The sequence below is a fragment of the Nicotiana sylvestris genome, chromosome 2 (genome assembly GCF_000393655.2).
Source record: "Nicotiana sylvestris chromosome 2, ASM39365v2, whole genome shotgun sequence".
Taxonomy (NCBI): Eukaryota; Viridiplantae; Streptophyta; class Magnoliopsida; order Solanales; family Solanaceae; genus Nicotiana; species Nicotiana sylvestris.
The window spans coordinates 62631831-62649124 of record NC_091058.1 but is presented as its reverse complement, the minus strand read 5'-3'; the positions used below and the strand labels follow the sequence as shown (position 1 = coordinate 62649124).

Genomic DNA, 17294 nt, shown 5'->3' with positions numbered 1-17294 from the left:
GGATACTTTAAAAACTAGCTAAGATGCTGGACTGCAAAGCAAATATCATGTCGAGTGTGTGTGAGAAACAACAATTTACCAATCAAAGACCTATAAGCCTCAAGGTTGTCCAAAATATCACCAGAATCAACCGACAATTTATCATGAAGTTCGAGAGGGCACACCACAGAAGAAACATCAGAAAAATGGTATGCTGATAACAAATCAGAAACAAACTTTTTTTGATTCAAAAGAACACCAGAGGAAAAATAAGAAACCTCAATGCCCAAAAAGTAGTGCAAAGTACCCAGATCTTTGATTCTAAATTGAGTATCTAAAAATTATTTCAAATCAAGGATATCAACTGCATTATCCCCTGTTAGTATGATATCATCAACATAAACGGCTAATATAGTCAAAGAACCAGGGGAACCCTTAACAAACAGAGAATAATCATTTACAGAGGGAGAGAAATCCTTAGAACATAAGGCTTGAGATAACTTGACATACCATTGTCTTGATGCCTGCCGAAGACCATAAAGAGACTTCTGTAATTTGCGCACTGGAGGAGCTGAAGAAGAACAACCAGAAACCGAAAGACCATGAGGTAATTTCATATAGACTTCCTCATCTAAATCACCATGGAGGAAAGCATTATTAACATCTAATTGAAACAAGGGTCATTGTCTTTTAACAGTAACTGCTATTAAACATTTTATGGTGGACAACTTCAGAACAGGGGAAAAAGTCTCATTAAAATCAACACCTTCCACTTGTGTATCACCCCTAATTACAAGTCTGGCCTTATACCTCTCTACACTACCATCAGCCTTGTATTTCACCTTATAAACCCATTTACATACAATAGGCTTCTTGCCTTTAGGTAACTCTACAATATCCCAAGTGTGATTAGCTTCTAAAGCCTCAAATTCCTTTCTCATGGCATCTTGCCAAGCTGGAATAGAGGCTGCCTGAGAATAGGTACTAGGTTCAAATTCAACATGCTTAAAAATAGAAGTGGAACAAGAAAGAGATGAAGAAAAAGTACATTGATAATCTTTCAAATATGCAGGAGGATTATGATCCCTAGTAGACCTCCTCAGAGATTAAGGGGAAGCAGACTGAGTATTAGAACTAGCATGCTCTGATACCATGATAACTTTGAATATAAGCCAAATCGCCATGAAAATCTAACTAGGGTTCGTGAGAACAAAAATGAGAGAGAAAGAGAGCTTTAGATGTTTCTGTATATTCGAATGGCAAAACCGTCCAAATGTGTACAAACTATACTATATATACATTGGGCCAAATGTCTTAAACCCGGAAATTATAAACCAAAGCTTAACAAAATAAAAGCCTATACAATTAACTTATACACAACTGGGCCTATTTCTGCCGAGGCCCAGATGCCAAATAGCCTTCAAGTCCCACACATATACTTTTTCCCTTTGACTGAGTTTATTGCTTCTTGATCGGTAATTGGTTCTTCAATCATTGAACTAAAAGATGAATATAAGATTAATTAATGAGAGACGAATTTTTTACATACCTTCATTGAATAGTGTACTTGTTTTTCTTTTCGTTCATACTTGGTATTAGCGGAAACGTAAAAGAAAGAACACAAGATTTAACGTGGTTCGGATCAAAATAATCCTACGTCCACCAGAGAACAGTTGCCTTTTTATTATTAACAAAGGAAGGGGAGAGTTCCCAATTACACTTAAGAGAATTTCTGTGTTAACGCTCTACTCACTACAATGCATTGTATTATTTTTGGGATGGTTTCTAAAAATGAAGAAGTGCATCTATTTAAAGAGGTAAATACCTCCTCTTGATGTCATTGGTTACATCAAACTACCTCCTCTTGATGTCATGGGTGACATCAAAGGAGGAAGCTTTTTCCTAGCATACACACCAACTCTTTCCACCAACTCTTCCAATTGTCATGTCATAGTTGACTAAACATAAACCAACACTTTCAATCTCCACTTTGGTTTGCGTTTCGAGCGTGCGTGTGAACAACTCTGGCCAAAACTTCTAAGCTTACTGGGCAACCCCGTTGTAAGAAACAAGAAGAATCAAACCATTGTTGGACATACCACCTCTACCTAACAATTGTTCTCTTCGGAGTTGCATCAGTTGATGCACACCCCCGCCAAGTCCTTGCAGTGTGCAAACTTAGCGAGCGGGACTATCTTGGACAACATGTCTGCAGCATGATCGTCTGTGATAACCTTAACGACCTTGATAGTTCCCTCTTCAACAACATCTCGAATAAAATGAAATCTGACATCAATGTGTTTAGTGCGCTCATGAAATCTCTGATTTTTCATTAGATGAATAGCACTCTAACTATCATATCTAAGAGTTGATTCCAACTTAACCAAACTCAATTCCGCTACTAAACCTTTCAACCATATAGCTTCCTTCACCGCCTCCGCTGCTGCCATTATTCTGCTTCTATCGTAGATAAAGCGACAATCGACTGCAGAGTCGACTTCCAACTAACGTCACTGCTAACGAGGGTAAAGATGTATCCATTTGTGGACCTTCTTTTGTCAAGATATCCTACAAAGTTAGAATCTACATAACCGAGAATTGAAATACCTCCACCACTTTTTCGAAAGGTCAGACCAACAGCAGAAGCTCCTTTGAGATATCTCAATATCCACTTGACAGCTTCCCAATGCCTCTTTTCTGGGCTGGACATGTATTTACTTACCACACTTGTAGATTGAGCAATATCTGGACGTGTGCATACCATAGCATACATAATGCTACCGACTGCACTGGCATAAGGAATCTTTGACATATGCTCCACCTCATTCTTGGACTGAGGCATTTGTAACTCTGAAAGTTTAAAATGAGGAGCTAATGGTGTACTTACAGGCTTGCACGTATGCATATTGAATCTCTCGAGAACCCTTTCAATATACCTCTTCTGAGAAAGATGTACAACACCGTCTTCTCTTGAAATCTCCATACCAAGGATTTTCTTTGCAGCTCCTAAATCCTTCATGTCAAATTCCTTACTCAACAGTTTCTTCAAAGCATTTATCTCTGTAATGTTGTTAGCAGCAATAAGCATATCATCAACATACAACAGTAAATAAATCATTGAGTTACCAGACATCTTCTTGTGATACACACAACTATCAAATGCACTCCTTGAGAATTCATGTGTAGTCATGAATGCATCAAACCTCTTGTACCACTGTCTAGGGGATTGCTTCAAACCATACAAAGACTTCTTTAGTTGGCATACGTGATCTTCTTTTCCCTCAGCTAGGAAACCTTCAGGCTGATCCATATAGATTGTCTCTTCTAGATCACCGTGTAAGAAAGCAGTTTTGACATCAAGCTGTTGAAGCTCCAAGTCAAATTGGGCAACCAATGCTAGTAGCACGCGAATTGAGCTATGCTTCACGACTGGAGAGAAAATCTCATTGTAGTCAATTCCCTCCTTCTGACTGAATCCTTTTGCAACCAATCTCGCCTTGAACCTAGCATCTTCCACTTCAGGAATTCCCTCTTTCTTTCGGTAGACCCACTTGCATCCAACTGTCCTCTTCCCCTTTTGTCTTTTCACTAAGACCCATGTCTGATTCTTGTGAAGAGACTCCATCTCTTCAGTCATGGCTAACCGCCATTGTGCGGCATCCTTGCAAGAAGTTGCTTCAATATACGAGGAGGGCTCCAGATCTTTAATCTCTTCTTGTGCAGCTACGAACGCATATGCAATCAAGTTTGCTTGATTTATAAGGCGTTCCGGTTCTCGTGTCTGCCTCTTCTCCCTCCCCTTCGCAATTGTGTATGGTTCATTGACAGCAAGTTCTTCAACGCCTACATCTTCTGACTCATCTTTAACCTGAGTCTCTTGATCCTTTTCCTTGGCAAGCTCCACCGGAAGCTCCACCTGCTCGTTGTTCTTGTTTCCTGAAAACTCCACGGAAACTTTACGGGGATCAAGTATAGAGGATTCATCGAAGGTGACATCTCTACTAACTATAAATTTGAGTAAAGACAAACACCAAAGTTTGTACCCTTTTACTCCATCCACATACCCTACGAATATGGCCTTCTTAGCCCTTGGTTCAAGCTTTCCTTCATTAACGTGATAATAAGCTGGACACCCAAATACTCGTAAGTATGAATAGTTAGAGGGTTCACCTGACCATACCTCATTCGGAGTCTTAAAGTCAATTGCCGATGCTGGAGATCGATTGACAATATGAGCAGCAGTGTGAACTGCTTCAGCCCAAAATACTTTGGACATTTTGGCTTGTAGGAGCATACAACGAGCCTTTTCAAGAAGAGTTCTGTTCATTCTCTCGGCAACTCCATTCTGCTGTGGGGTATGCCTGACAGTCCTATGTCTTGAGATCCCATGAACCTTGCAGAATTCATTAAACTCTTCATTGCAAAACTCCAAGCCATTGTCTGTGCGAAGATACTTGATTTTCCGCTCCATTTGATTTTCAACCAAAATCTTCCACTCTTTAAATGCTTCAAAAGCATCACTTTTTGCCTTCAAAAAATGCACCCAAACCTTATGTGAAAAATCATCAATAAAAGTGAGAAGATACCTCTTTCTGAACTTCGATGGAAGTTTAGAGGGACCCCATAAATCTGAATGGATGTAGTCTAACACTCTTCTTGTCTTGTGTTTGCCAGTGCTGAAGTTGACCTTCATCTGCTTCCCTAGAACACAGTGCTTACATAAGTCAAGTGTGATGATCTTCTCATCTTCCAAAAGGTTACGATTGCTCAATATCTCCAGTCCACGTGCGCTCATATGACCTAGTCTCATGTGCCATAGTCTTGCCTTGTCATCATTAGATAACTGCACTGTAGATGCATTTGCAGAGCCAACAATGGTGCTTCCGGCCAATGTGTAAAGGTCGTTCTCCAGCTTGCCTTTCAGCATGACTAAAGAACCTTTAGTCACCTTTATAGTTCCTGCTTCGCTCATGTACCTGTAGCCTTATTCATCCAGAGTACTCAGGGAGATCAAATTCTTCTTAAAATCAGGAACATGACGTACTTTCCGTCAATAGCATGGATTGAACCTTCCCTCCGCAGTAACGCCATCATCTGGATCTTCCAGATATTGAAGTTGTTGCGTCCACTGAATCTATCAATTTCAAACTTCATGGAACTCATCTTTGCTTGTTCTTCCTCCTTGGATCGTTAAAGAATCCTGTTGCTCTGATACCAATTGTTAGCGGAAACGTAAAAGAAAGAACACAAGATTTAACGTGGTTCGGATCAAAATAATCCTACGTCACTAAAGAATAGTTGCCTTTTTATTATTAACAAAGGAAGGGGAGGGTTCCCAATTACACTTAAGAGAATTTCTCTCTTAACTCTTTACTCACTACAATGTATTGTATTATTTTTGGGATGGTTTCTACAAATGAAGGAGTGCATCTATTTATAGAGGTAAAGCCTCTTGATATCATTAGTGACATCAAACTACCTCCTCTTGATGTCATAGGTGACATCAAAGGAGGAAGTTTCCTCCTAGCATCCATACCAACTCTTCCAATTGACATGTCATTGTTGACTAAACATAAACTAACACTATCACTTGGGAAGAATTTAAATAAATAACTTTACCACTTCTTCTTTTTTCCTTCCCCAATTTTAGAGGAATTGGAAAAGTTGATGGGCAAATTTTTGGTGTACCCTCCATTTCTAAACCTAAGAAATACACAAGGGAAATATTGTTAGGATTTTTTTTTTTTTTTTTTTGTTATAAACCATTCAACCGGGCTATGCTGGCCTGATGTGATATAGATCGCAAGAATAAGTATAATAGAGGGAAACATATAATACTTAACCTAGAAGACAAATATTAAAAGAGATTATTGATGATCTAGGACCAGGTGCGCATAACACCATACAAAAAGGGGCTGCATTGTTATGTAGCTAGGAGATGTTACGAGTTAAATAGTAGACTTTTTCTTGTGCTTTCTAAAGAGTATATATTGTTAAGATTCACTCGCTAGAAAGTCTTATATAAGATATGTCGATTTTGCCACTGATAAACATTATAGGAAAAAAGAGAGGGCATATTTTACACAATATTTTGAAGCTCACAATGAGTCACGAAATTGAAAAGGATACCAAATTACAATTTTAAAATTGGAGGAAAGGAGGGAGGGAAAAAAGGGGAGGATTCACACAAAAACTTATTTCCTAAAACAATCAAGGAAACGAATCTTAGGCCCATTTGGCCATAAGAGACATGCCACCGGCACCAAGAAGAACAGCCATGTAAGACTTGATCTGTAGCTTAATACTGCCTTGTAACTTGTCACCCATAAAATCTGCAGCAAGAAGATCTACTAAAGCCATATAGATCAGAAGGCCAGCAGATGACGCATTGAGCAATCCAACGGTTATTAATGCCCGAGGGCTGTTCTCCTCGTAAGTGCTTGAAAGTGCTATCCCAAGTGCTATACCGAATGGAGTTGTTATTGCGAAGAAGAATGCCATTATTGCCTTCTTCAAGAACTTGTACTCAGCCTGAATTAAAACAAGAGTATAGTGGTGGCAAAATGGTTAAAAGAAAACAGTTAGTTAACCACCCATATTATCCATTAAAAAATATGTTGGATAATGAACTTTTTAAAAAGATAAGAATCATATTATCTATTTAGAAAATGGATAACCAATGTGTCTAACTTTTACATTTGTAAAGTCTCAAATTGGAGGTTCCTCAAGTTAGGGAGACTAAGGACCCGTCTGCCCATAGATTTTGCCAATATAAATTTGGGTTTTATTTGGCAAACACATGTTTGGCCATAGATTTTGTCTATATTTTGGCAAAATCCCCAAACCAGCTCAATAGCGGGTTTTGGGCCAAAATCTTTACAAACACTAATAATATACATGTTTTTCCAAAATAAATTTGGGAAATATGTTTTGAAAATATATGTCCAAACACATTTTCATCTTCAAACCAAACTTCACCCAAATCAGATTTTTCAAAATAAATTTGAAAATCTATGGCCAAACGTAGCTAAGAATTCTCCCAAAAGTGATCACATGCAAGAAGTCATGGATAATATGGTTACCCATATTATCCGTCAGTTAACTCGTTTTTTATCCGTAGTAAATATGGATCGAGTCGGATAGTTGATCCGTTTTTTCATTACCCGTTTTCGATCAGAACCATATTTGACCCGCCCCGCCCATTTGCCACCCCTTGAAGAGTATATGAATTAGTGAATATAAACATGAATTGCTGAAATTGACTGAGGATTATTTTAATTCTATGTCATGAAATGAAAACTTGCCTGGAGAATGCAACCACCAAGTCCCATTCCTTCAAACATTTGGTGAAAGCAAAGTGCAGCGACAAGTCCTTTAATTGTGCAAGTATTGTTTGAAGCACCTAGAGATAGTCCTATCACTATTGAGTGCACAATGATTCCCAGCTCTAATACCTGCCAAAAAACGTTTCCGCAATTTTAAATTATTTAGCGGAACTCAACATAACTATAAGAAAATGTTGGCATAAAATGTTTCAAGAATAAGGCATTAGTTGTCAATTATTTATCTGTACCATAATAATTGACATACTATTGTTATCCTTTGAACACAAATCACTCACACATTAGAGTGCTACTGAATGAAAATATACTCCTATCTCATGCTAGTGGAGCCATTTCAATTCCCAAGGGTCAAATAACCAACTAGCTGTTTTTTTTGAGTGTGGATATTTTATGAATATCGATCGAATGGGAGTATTATTTTCATAAGACAACTGGACTTAATACGGAAAATATTTAAAACGACCATCCTACATTGAGTCGATCCACATGGCTTAGATAACAATATCCGTGTTCGTTTTTCTCCCATCCTTCACTGTCTAGTTCGATGATATCAATCTGTTTTAATATTCTAATTAAAATAACATAACAATCTAACGTCAACAACGTAGCAACACAGTGAACAATAATTAAGTTGGTTTCTATCAAAACATAATAACATATTCAAAGAGTTTACAAACGAATCCAATCTTTTCTAATTCCCTTTAGTTTATTTACACTTTGATAAGTTAGTTAATTATCTCCAAACTATTGTGACGACATGCTTCAAAATTTCTACCATGTTGAAATTAAAAATGACATAAAGCAAATTAATTATCAGTACTCCTTCCGTTCAGTGAAGCTAAAGATTTTTGAAATTTTTGATCTTACCGTGATATTTTTGTAGCCACTATAAATTATATTAACAGGTAAAATAAAAAGTTTAAAGTTAAATTATTTTTTGGACATTCTAAAAGGTAAAATATATCACATAATAAAATGGGATGGAGGGAGTAACAGAATAAAAAACTAACCATGGCAATCACTCTGTATCGAAGTAGTTTCGCGCCATCAACTCCATCTTTAGTCGAAAAGGAACCATGGTGATGATGGGAATGAACATGGTTTCCAGCATTTACCGCTCCCATTTCCTGATCTCCATCTTGACTTTGACTTTCTGGAATTACACCAGCTTTGTTTTTCTTGCTATACAAACTAGTAGCCATGGAGTCAATAGCCAAAGTAAAAATAGCAGACAACATTGCAACAAATCCAGTGAAGGGAAACTTATGCCAAGGGTTCTCTTTCAAGCAACTGGACGACAACATGTCAAATGAATCGGGAAGCACGTGCATGAAACCGGTGGCTAGAATAATTCCGGCAGCAAATGCCTTGACGATCACAAAAAGGCTACGTTCTGGGCTTAGGGCCGGAATTGAACGTGTGACCAGTGGAAGACATACTCCGATCATACTTGTGATTAAGATAGAGACTATGGCTATGATTTTTAAGCTAAACGCTTTTGATTTGTTGACACATGAGTTGTCTTCTTCTGCTCCACAATCTTCTACTACTGATAAAGCTCGAGGTGTGAAAATTGAGATGAGAATGAAGATTATGGCAATATTGTGCTTATAACAAGCCATTGTTTTCTTACTTGGTTTGAGTGAATAATGTGTTTTTCTTTTTTTGGTGTTATGAGTTATGGGAGCAACTATATATATAAGTAGAAGTTTTTGATTTCGTGTGCTAGGATTAAAAATTAATGGAATTAATTAGTTAAGCAGAAAGAAAATCATATTGAATATTCAGTATCCAAATATTTTTGTTAAAATCAAGAGGCGAAAAAGAAACTTGAAAGTATAACACTTCTTCACCCAAATCATGTGGCGGCATGAAAATGGCATGCCATAGTTGACATCAGCCACAAGAATATTTTTACAATAGAGAAATAGAAGTAAACGCTATATCAGGGAAGGCACGAACTGCACCTAAATGTGTTATAAACTTAATTCAGTACAAATGGAGTTTATACTTATAAATACGGACAAAGGGTTTGTGTTTTTAAGGAGTTGTTTGTTGTGCTGAATTACGAAGGCACGTGTTTGCAACGAGTTTTGATGTTGACTTTGTGGTTTCAAGTCGTGCGTGGAATTTACAAAATACAACCATTTCATGATTAATAAATTAAAATGCAACTGAAAGAAAGGATGAATGATTGTATTGAGAGTTAAGTCAGTTAAGTGAGGGCATTTTAGTCAATACACGTGTGTGAGAGGCATGTGTAGGTCGGTTATTTTGTTAAATACTGTTCAAGTCTTTTATCCCTGGGATTAACAGAAAATGAAATGAAAATTTTCTTCTTCCTTCTTCATCTTCTTCTTCTCTGAATTCTCTAGATTCTAGGGTTCAATCTTGCATGCAATTCCAATTCTATCATGGTATCAGAGCAGGTTGTTGCAATCGAGTTGAAATTCTGCAAGATCTGAACATCGAACACTGATTAGAAGCTTTGATTTCATCAACCATGGCGGAAATAGGAAATCTACCAATTGATCACAATCATCCTCTGTTTTTTAGCAGCTACAGATACACTTGGAGTTGCTTTGCACGATATCAAGCTCACCGGACCTGAAAATTATGGTTTGTGGAGTAGATCGATGCGGATGGCACTTTTGGTGAAGAACAAGCTAGGTTTCATAGAAGGAACTTGCTTGAAAAGCTCTTACAAAGGAGAATTGGCGAATCAATGAGAAAGATGTAACGCAGTTGTTCTTTCATGGATAAGACGTACAGTATCTGCATAATTGCAGTCGAGCATCATTTATGCTTCAAATGCAAAAACAATATGGAAGGAATTCAAGGAGAGGTTTGATAAATCTAATCTCACTCGTTCTTACTTTTTATGGATACAAATTGGATCATTAAAGCAAGGTACTGATTCTGTTACATCATATTATACGAAAATGGAAGGCCTCTAGATGAAATTGACCTATTAGTTCCAGGGCCTGGTTGTAACTATGAAGAAACTAGACCTTTCATTGAACAATTTAAGAATTTACGTTTGTTACAATTACTAGTTGGGCTTAATGAAAGCTATAGTCAGGTGAGAAGTCAGATATTGCTTAAGACGCCAGTATTGACTGTAAATCAGGCCTATGCTTTGGTCATTGAAGAAGAAAGCCATCGTGAACTAAGTGCGCTTGAGATAACTAGGGAACTTTTAACTATGATGGCACGACAAAATCAAGGATATAAGGCTAAGAAGATTGGGATTGTTTGTGAACACTGTGGGTATAATGGACACCTCAAGGAAAACTGCTACAAAATTATAGGATAGCCTCCTGACTTCAAGAGTAAGAAGAAACAACAAGGACAAGGATACAAAAATTATGCTACCATGATGACAGAAGAAACTACAAGCTCATCTCAAGGCCAACAGATGGGACAACTGTTCACTGATAAACACATACTGGAGCTTCTAAACAAAACATCTGCAGGTGATTGTCATACACTAATGGCAGGTATAACCACATTGTTGTCTGATGCATCTTTATGTGAATGGGTAGTAGACACAGTAGCATCTCACCATATCACATGTCATAAAGAAATTTTATCTAACATAGAGAACATTGAGCAACACAAGAATCATAAAGTATAGGTTCCAACAGGTAGCAAATGTTCAGTAACACACAAAGGAAATACTTCAATTCTCCAGGAATATGAACTAAAAGATGTGTTATATATTCCAGATTTTAAGTTCAATCTATTGTCAGTTTCCAAACTGACCAAGGAGCTGTTGTGTTGTGCTCTATTCTTCCCTGATTTTTGTGTATTGCAGGGCCTTTATAATGGAAAGGTGATGGGGATTGGTAGAGAGAACTGTGGACTTTATATTCTGAAATGGAGAGACAATCCAGTAGCAGCATTGGTCACCAAGGATACTGATGAGTGTAGTCTTTGGCATATAAGATTGGGACATCCATCAATAATGGCAATGAATCATATATTTGCCTTAAAAAATAAAGTAGTGGATAGTTTACAGCATAACTGTGAAGTATGTCCTTTAGCTAAGCAAAGTAGATTGAAATTTCCTCTCAGTGGCAGTAAGATTGAGTGTATTTTTCAGCTTATTCATCTTGATGTTTGGGGTTCTCACAAGCTTCCTACATATTATAGGAAACATTATTTTCTTACAATTATGGATGCCTTTAGTAGATATACCTGGGTGTGCTTGTTGCAGTCTAAATGTGAAGTTGTAACAGTGTTGAAAGACTTTCTTATAATGGTAAAGACTCAGTTTGACATGAATGTGAAAGTGTTAAGATCTAATAATGGAAGAGAGTTTTTTAATTCAACTGTAATGAACTGTTAGCATTCTTAGGCATTGTGCATCAAAGCAGCTGCACCCCAACAGAATGAGGTGGTGGAAAGAAAGCACATACATATACTTGAAGTGGCTAGAGCATTGCAATTTCAGAGTTATGTTCCTAGTAAATTTTGGGGAGATAGCATCAAGACAATTATTTACCTCATCAACATGTGGCCTACACCCATACTGCAAGGAAAATCTCCTTATGAAGTTTTGTATAATAAAACACCTGTTATTGATCATTTAAAGGTGTTTGGATGCTTATGTTTCTCTAGCAACCTACCAAACGGAGACAAGTTTGCAAAGAGAGCAAGAAAATTAGTCCTCATAGGTTACTCAGAAGTTCAAAAGAGATATAGATTGTTTGACTTAGAAACTAAAACTATCTTTGTAAGTAGGGATGTTAGCTTTAGAGAACATACTTTCCCTTTTAAGGAAAATGTAACCATTCCACAAGATCCATTTCCCACACAAGCTTCTATCAACCTGCGACGACCCGACCAGTCGTCTCATGAGTTACCGCTCCGATTCCCCCATTTCTTCTTCTTATTGCTTTGTCTTTGGTTCTTTGTGTGATCGGGTTAGGTGGCTCGAGTTCGGAAAGGATTAGGTAAGGCTTGAGACACTTAGTCTCTTTTGAGGAAGCTTAAGTTGGAAAAGTTAACCGGATGTTGACTTAGGTATTAGAGGGATCAAATGTGAGTTCCGATGATTCGAATAGCTTCGGGAGGTGATTTGGGACTTAGGAGCATGATCGGAATGTGTTTTGGAGGTCCGGAATAGATTAAGGCTTGAATTGGCGAAATTGGATTTTTGGCATTTTCTGGTTCATAGGTGAGATTTTGATAGGTCGTAAGGGAATTCTGAGAGTTACAGTAGTTCCGTTGTATCATTTGGGATGTGTGTGCAAAATTTCAGGTCATTCGGACGTGGTTTGGTTGGGTTTTTGATCAAAAGCGGAATTCAAAAGATTTTGGAAACTTAGGCTTGAATCCGATGTATTTCGGTTGATTCGATGTTGTTTGAGGTGTTTTGAAGATTGGTATAAGTTTGAATAGGGTTATGGGGTATGTTTGTATTTTTGGTGGAGGTTCCGGGGGCCTAAGGGTGATTTCGGATGGTTGATGGAGAAGCTTGGAATTTTGGTGAAGCTGCAGATTTGCTACTTCTGTTTTTTTCGCACCTACGGAGTGGGGACCGCAGGTGCGACATCGCATATGCAGATGATTGGTCGCAAAAACGGAGATAGGATGGAAGGGTTGTGACCACAGAAGCGGTTAGTGAACCGCACCTGCGATGGTGCAGGTACGGTTAGTGCATCGCAAATGCGATATTGGTAACATAAGTGAAAACCGCAGAAGCAGTTCGTTGACCGCAAATACGGTACCGCAGAAGCGGGAATTGGGTCGCATATGCAAAAACCCTGGGCCAGAACATATAAATTGTTTCTTTCACGATTTTTGAGCTATTCCACCATTTCTAAGTCGGCTTTGGAGCTTTTTGGACAATTTTGAAGAAGGTTTCAAGGGAACTTCATTGAGGTAAGGATTTTGGACCTAAAACTCGTTCCTATGGTATTATTTCACGGATTAGAGCTATAGTTAATGGAATTTAAGGGTTAAAATTGGGAAAACTAGGGCTTGGTATTGGAGACCTATACTTGAAGATTTGAGGGACCATTTGTGGTCGGATTTTGGTACTTTTGATATGTATGAACTCGCGGGGAGATGAGCAATCTATTGATGTGAATTTTATCGAATTTCGAGACATGGGCCTGGGGGTCAGGTTTTGGTAATTTCGGGATTTAAGTTGTAAATTGATTATTTTCCCTTAGGCTTCGTTTCCTTAGCATATTTTGATGTCGTGATTCTGATGTTGGATAGATTCGACGTGAGTGGAGTCCAATTCAAGGGGCAAAGGCATCGCGGGCTAGAGATTTGACTGGATTAAGGTGAGTAATGATTGTAAATGATGCCCTGAGGGTATGAAACCCCGGATTGCACATCGTTGTGCTATATTGAGGTGACACACGCTAGATGATGAGCGTGGGGTCGTGCACTATTGGGGATTGTGACTTAGTCCATCCCGAATGACTGTTTTATCGCGTATTTGACTGAAAACTCTTTGCTATCATCATGTTTTGGGCTGAATGCCATATTTGGGCTTCGTGCCAACCATTTGAACCCTTGGGGGTTTTATTGATATTTTCTCACTGTTTTGACTTTATACCTGAATTCAGTCATGCTATATTCTACTGTTTGTATGACTCACCCATGTTTACTCTGCTTTAACACTTAAATAATAATTTTTAAATGATATTTTGGGCTAAGCATCATATTTTACTATTGCCCGAGTGACTTTGAGATTTTGATTGAGTAAGGCCGAGGGCTTATATTGTGAGGAAACACTAATTGTGATTATGAGGCCGAGGGCCTGATATTTGTGCGCCACGAGGTGGCTTGATGATATGAGTCCGAGAGCCTAGTAGTGATGCCACGAGATGGCTTGATATTGCGCTTGGGCCATAAGGAGCCCCTCTAGGAGTCTGCACACCCTTAGTGAGCGCGGGTAACCATTATGATGTGAGATATAGCCTGAGGGGCTGATATTGTTCTGAGATATTGCCCGAGTGGCGGATTTGTTGACATTGTACTCGAGGGGCGAACCTTTATGTGCTTATCTTCTTTATTGCCTATTATTTACCTGCTTAATTATTAAAAAGGCCTTTTATGTAGTTTTAAACTGAACTCAGTAATTTTGCACATCTTTACTACTTCACTGTTTTACCGACTTTTACTGCTTCATTATAGCATGTAATGTGTCTTACGTGATTTCTTGCTTTCAGTCTTTATTTATGATTATTACTCACTGAGTTGGAGTACTCACTTTACTCCATACACCTAGTGTGCAGATTCAGGCATTGCTGATCCTGCTAGCGCGAGTTGAGAGCTCCTGGTAGACTTCGAAGTTCACGAGGTAGCTACTTGGCGTCCGCAGTCCCGTGCTTCTCCCCCTTTATCTCATTTCTTTTCTCTTATTAGTGGCTTTTTAATAGCTTTGTAGACTTTTCAGACTTGTATTTGAATTGGTAGATGCTCGTGACTAGTGACACCCCGATATTGGGCTGTGTTGGGTTTTATTTCCGCAAACTGTAACGTTCACTGCTTACTCTTGGATTATTTACTATGTTTTAGACATCAATCTTATTGTTTAACTGCTTAAAACTGAAATGGAAAAGTGTCGGCTGACCTTGTCTTCGCGAGAGGCGCCATCACGACCGAATCCGGGTTTAGGGTCGTGACACCACCATATCCTGATTCCTCATTGCCTACATCCACAGACCCTCACATTCCACCTACATATAATATTTCAGTCACAAAGAACACCAATACACCTATTACAAATGTCCAACACCTTGATCACAAAGATCAAAACATAGAAACAACAGAGGTTGAGCATGATAAGCAAGATACCTACACTGACTTAGTTCCAAACACTGAGTCAGAGATAAATGTTACTCCAGACAATAGCATACCTGTGATTAGAAGTGATCAAGAGCCTAGGAAGACTACTACGACATCTAAACCTCCAGTTTGGTTGAAAGACTACCAAACTACTCAGAAGTTCTCTAGCCAATGCTTATATCTATTAACTGACACCCTTACTTATGCTAATCTCACAGCAGGTTATCATACATACTTGCAGGTTTTTTCAGCTGAAGTTAAACCTACTACTTTTCAGCAGGCTTCCACTGATAGCAGATGGGTTACAACTATGCAACAGGAGATCCAAGCTCTTGAAAATAATCATATTTGGGAGATAGTGGACTTACCAGCAGGGAAGCAAGCTATTAGTTCCAAGTGGGTATACAAGATCAAATACAAGGCTAATGGAGAGGTATAAAGATACAAGGCAAGGCTGATTGCTAAGGGCTATAATCAAAAGGAAGGGCTGGACTACCATGACACATTCTCACCTATAGCAAAGATGGTCACAGTCAGGACCATTATCAGCATAGTAGCTGCCAGGGGTCGGCCTTTATCTCAAATAGATGTTAGTAATGCTTTCTTAAAAGGGGATCTCTATGAAGAAGTTTATATACTGTTGCCTCAAGGATTTCATAAACAGGGGGAGTTGCAAATGTGCAAGTGTGATGACCCAAAAGGTCATTACTTATTTTAGAAATAAATTCTATATTTCGAGGCCTTAAAACCTTTTTCTGTCTCACCTCGATTTGTGTGCGTAGTCCGGGCACTTATCAAGACAGCCATTATGCAAAAATCTGTGAAAAACGATAAATTTGCTTTTAAAATAAATTTAAGTTGACTTCGGTCAACATTTTAGGTAAACAGACCCGGACCCGTGATTTGATAGTCCTAGAGGGTCCGTAGAAAAATATGGGACTTGGGCGTATGCCCGGAATCGAATTTCGAGGTCCCAAGCCCGAGAAATAAATTTTTTAATGAAAATTATTTTCTGGAATATATATGAGGTTTTGGAAATGAAATGTGTTTGGAATTTTATGGTATCGGGCCCGTATTTTGGTTCTGGAGCCCGGTATAAGTCTTATATGTGATTTAAGTTGAGCCTGTAAAGTTTGGTAAGAAACGGAGGTCATATGACGTGATTCAGAACCTTAGTTGTAAAATTTGAAACTTTGAACGTTCTTGAGATTTCTTTGATTTTGATGCTAAATTCATAGTTGTTGATGTTATTTTGATGATTTTATTGCACGAGCAAGTCCGTATGATATTTTTGGGTTAGTGTACATGTTTGGTTTGGAGCCCTGAGGGCTCAGGTGAGTTTTGGATAGGCCACAGAGTGGAATTGAACTTCGAAAGTTGCAGGTTTTCAGCTAGTATGTTGCAGGTCATTTGTGAAGCCTGGCTCGCAAATGCGAAGAAGACCTGGGCTGCCTTGGTCGCAAATGCGACCTGTTCATCGCAAATGCGATATCACAAATGCGAAACGTCCATCGCAAATGCGATATGGACCGGATTTCCTTCAGTGTCGCAAATGCGTCAAAATATTCACATTTGCGAAGTTAGCAGGTTCTGAAGGGTTCGCATTTGCGAACCCTGGTCGCAATTGCGACATCTGCGACTTGCAAATTCATGACTTAGCCGAAAATCTTTCATTTTTCAAACCCTTTCAAAACATAAACTCTCTTGGGCGATTTTCTAAAGAAAAGTTCTTCTCCAAATCGATTATAAGTCATTTCTAACTCGTTTTCTTCAATATTTAACATCTTTTCACATGATTTCAACTCAAAATCAAGGGTTTTTCATGCGGGAAATTGGGTGTTTTGGGTAGAACCTAGGTTTTTCAAATTTTGGGGATTTAGACCTCGATTTGACGTCCGATTTAAAAATAAATTATATATTTGGGTTCGTGTGGGAATGAGTAATTGGGTTTTGGTTCGAACCTCGGGTTTTGACCATGTGGGACTGGGGGAAATTTTTGACTTTTTGGGAAATTTTTTAGAAAACCTATTTTCATGCATTAGAATTGATTCATTTAGCATTTATTGATATAGTTAAGTAACTTGTGGCTAGATACGAGCGAATTGGTGGTGGAATCAAGAGGTAAAGCGGTAGTTGAGGCTTGAATTGTGTTCGTGGCAT

The 17294-nt window shown here is 38.4% G+C and overlaps 2 protein-coding genes across 2 annotated transcripts; one reads left to right on the top strand and one right to left on the bottom strand.

Annotated features, from left to right (window-relative positions):
• Nucleotides 1–5994: 5994 nt before the first annotated feature.
• On the bottom strand, nt 5995–8986 carry LOC104247764 (probable zinc transporter 10). Its single transcript, XM_009803858.2, has 3 exons — nt 8333–8986; nt 7284–7433; nt 5995–6510 (listed from the first exon to the last, which is right to left on the bottom strand). Exons 1-3 carry the CDS (start codon nt 8942–8944, stop codon nt 6205–6207), a joined length of 1068 nt encoding a protein of 355 aa, XP_009802160.1. The 5' UTR covers nt 8945–8986; the 3' UTR covers nt 5995–6204.
• A 972-nt stretch (nt 8987–9958) lies between these two features.
• Nucleotides 9959–15573, top strand: LOC138884988 (uncharacterized). The gene is made up of 5 exons (XM_070165869.1): nt 9959–10039; nt 10112–10232; nt 10379–10575; nt 11140–11668; nt 15044–15573. The coding sequence occupies exons 1-5, from the start codon at nt 9959–9961 to the stop codon at nt 15571–15573; spliced, it is 1458 nt and encodes a 485-aa protein (XP_070021970.1).
• The last annotated feature ends 1721 nt before the right edge of the window (nt 15574–17294 follow it).

Coding starts and splice junctions, on each gene's coding strand:
- LOC104247764 (XM_009803858.2), bottom strand. CDS start 8,944: ATGGCTTGTTATAAGCACAATATTGCCATAATCTTCATTCTCATCTCA. Junction 7,434..8,332: donor GATACAGAGTGATTGCCATG/GTTAGTTTTTTA, acceptor GTTTTTTGGCAG/GTATTAGAGCTGGGAATCAT. Junction 6,511..7,283: donor TTGGTGGTTGCATTCTCCAG/GCAAGTTTTCAT, acceptor GTTTTAATTCAG/GCTGAGTACAAGTTCTTGAA.
- LOC138884988 (XM_070165869.1), top strand. CDS start 9,959: ATGCGGATGGCACTTTTGGTGAAGAACAAGCTAGGTTTCATAGAAGGA. Junction 10,233..10,378: donor AATTGGATCATTAAAGCAAG/GTACTGATTCTG, acceptor TACAATTACTAG/TTGGGCTTAATGAAAGCTAT. Junction 11,669..15,043: donor TAATTCAACTGTAATGAACT/GTTAGCATTCTT, acceptor ATAATATTTCAG/TCACAAAGAACACCAATACA.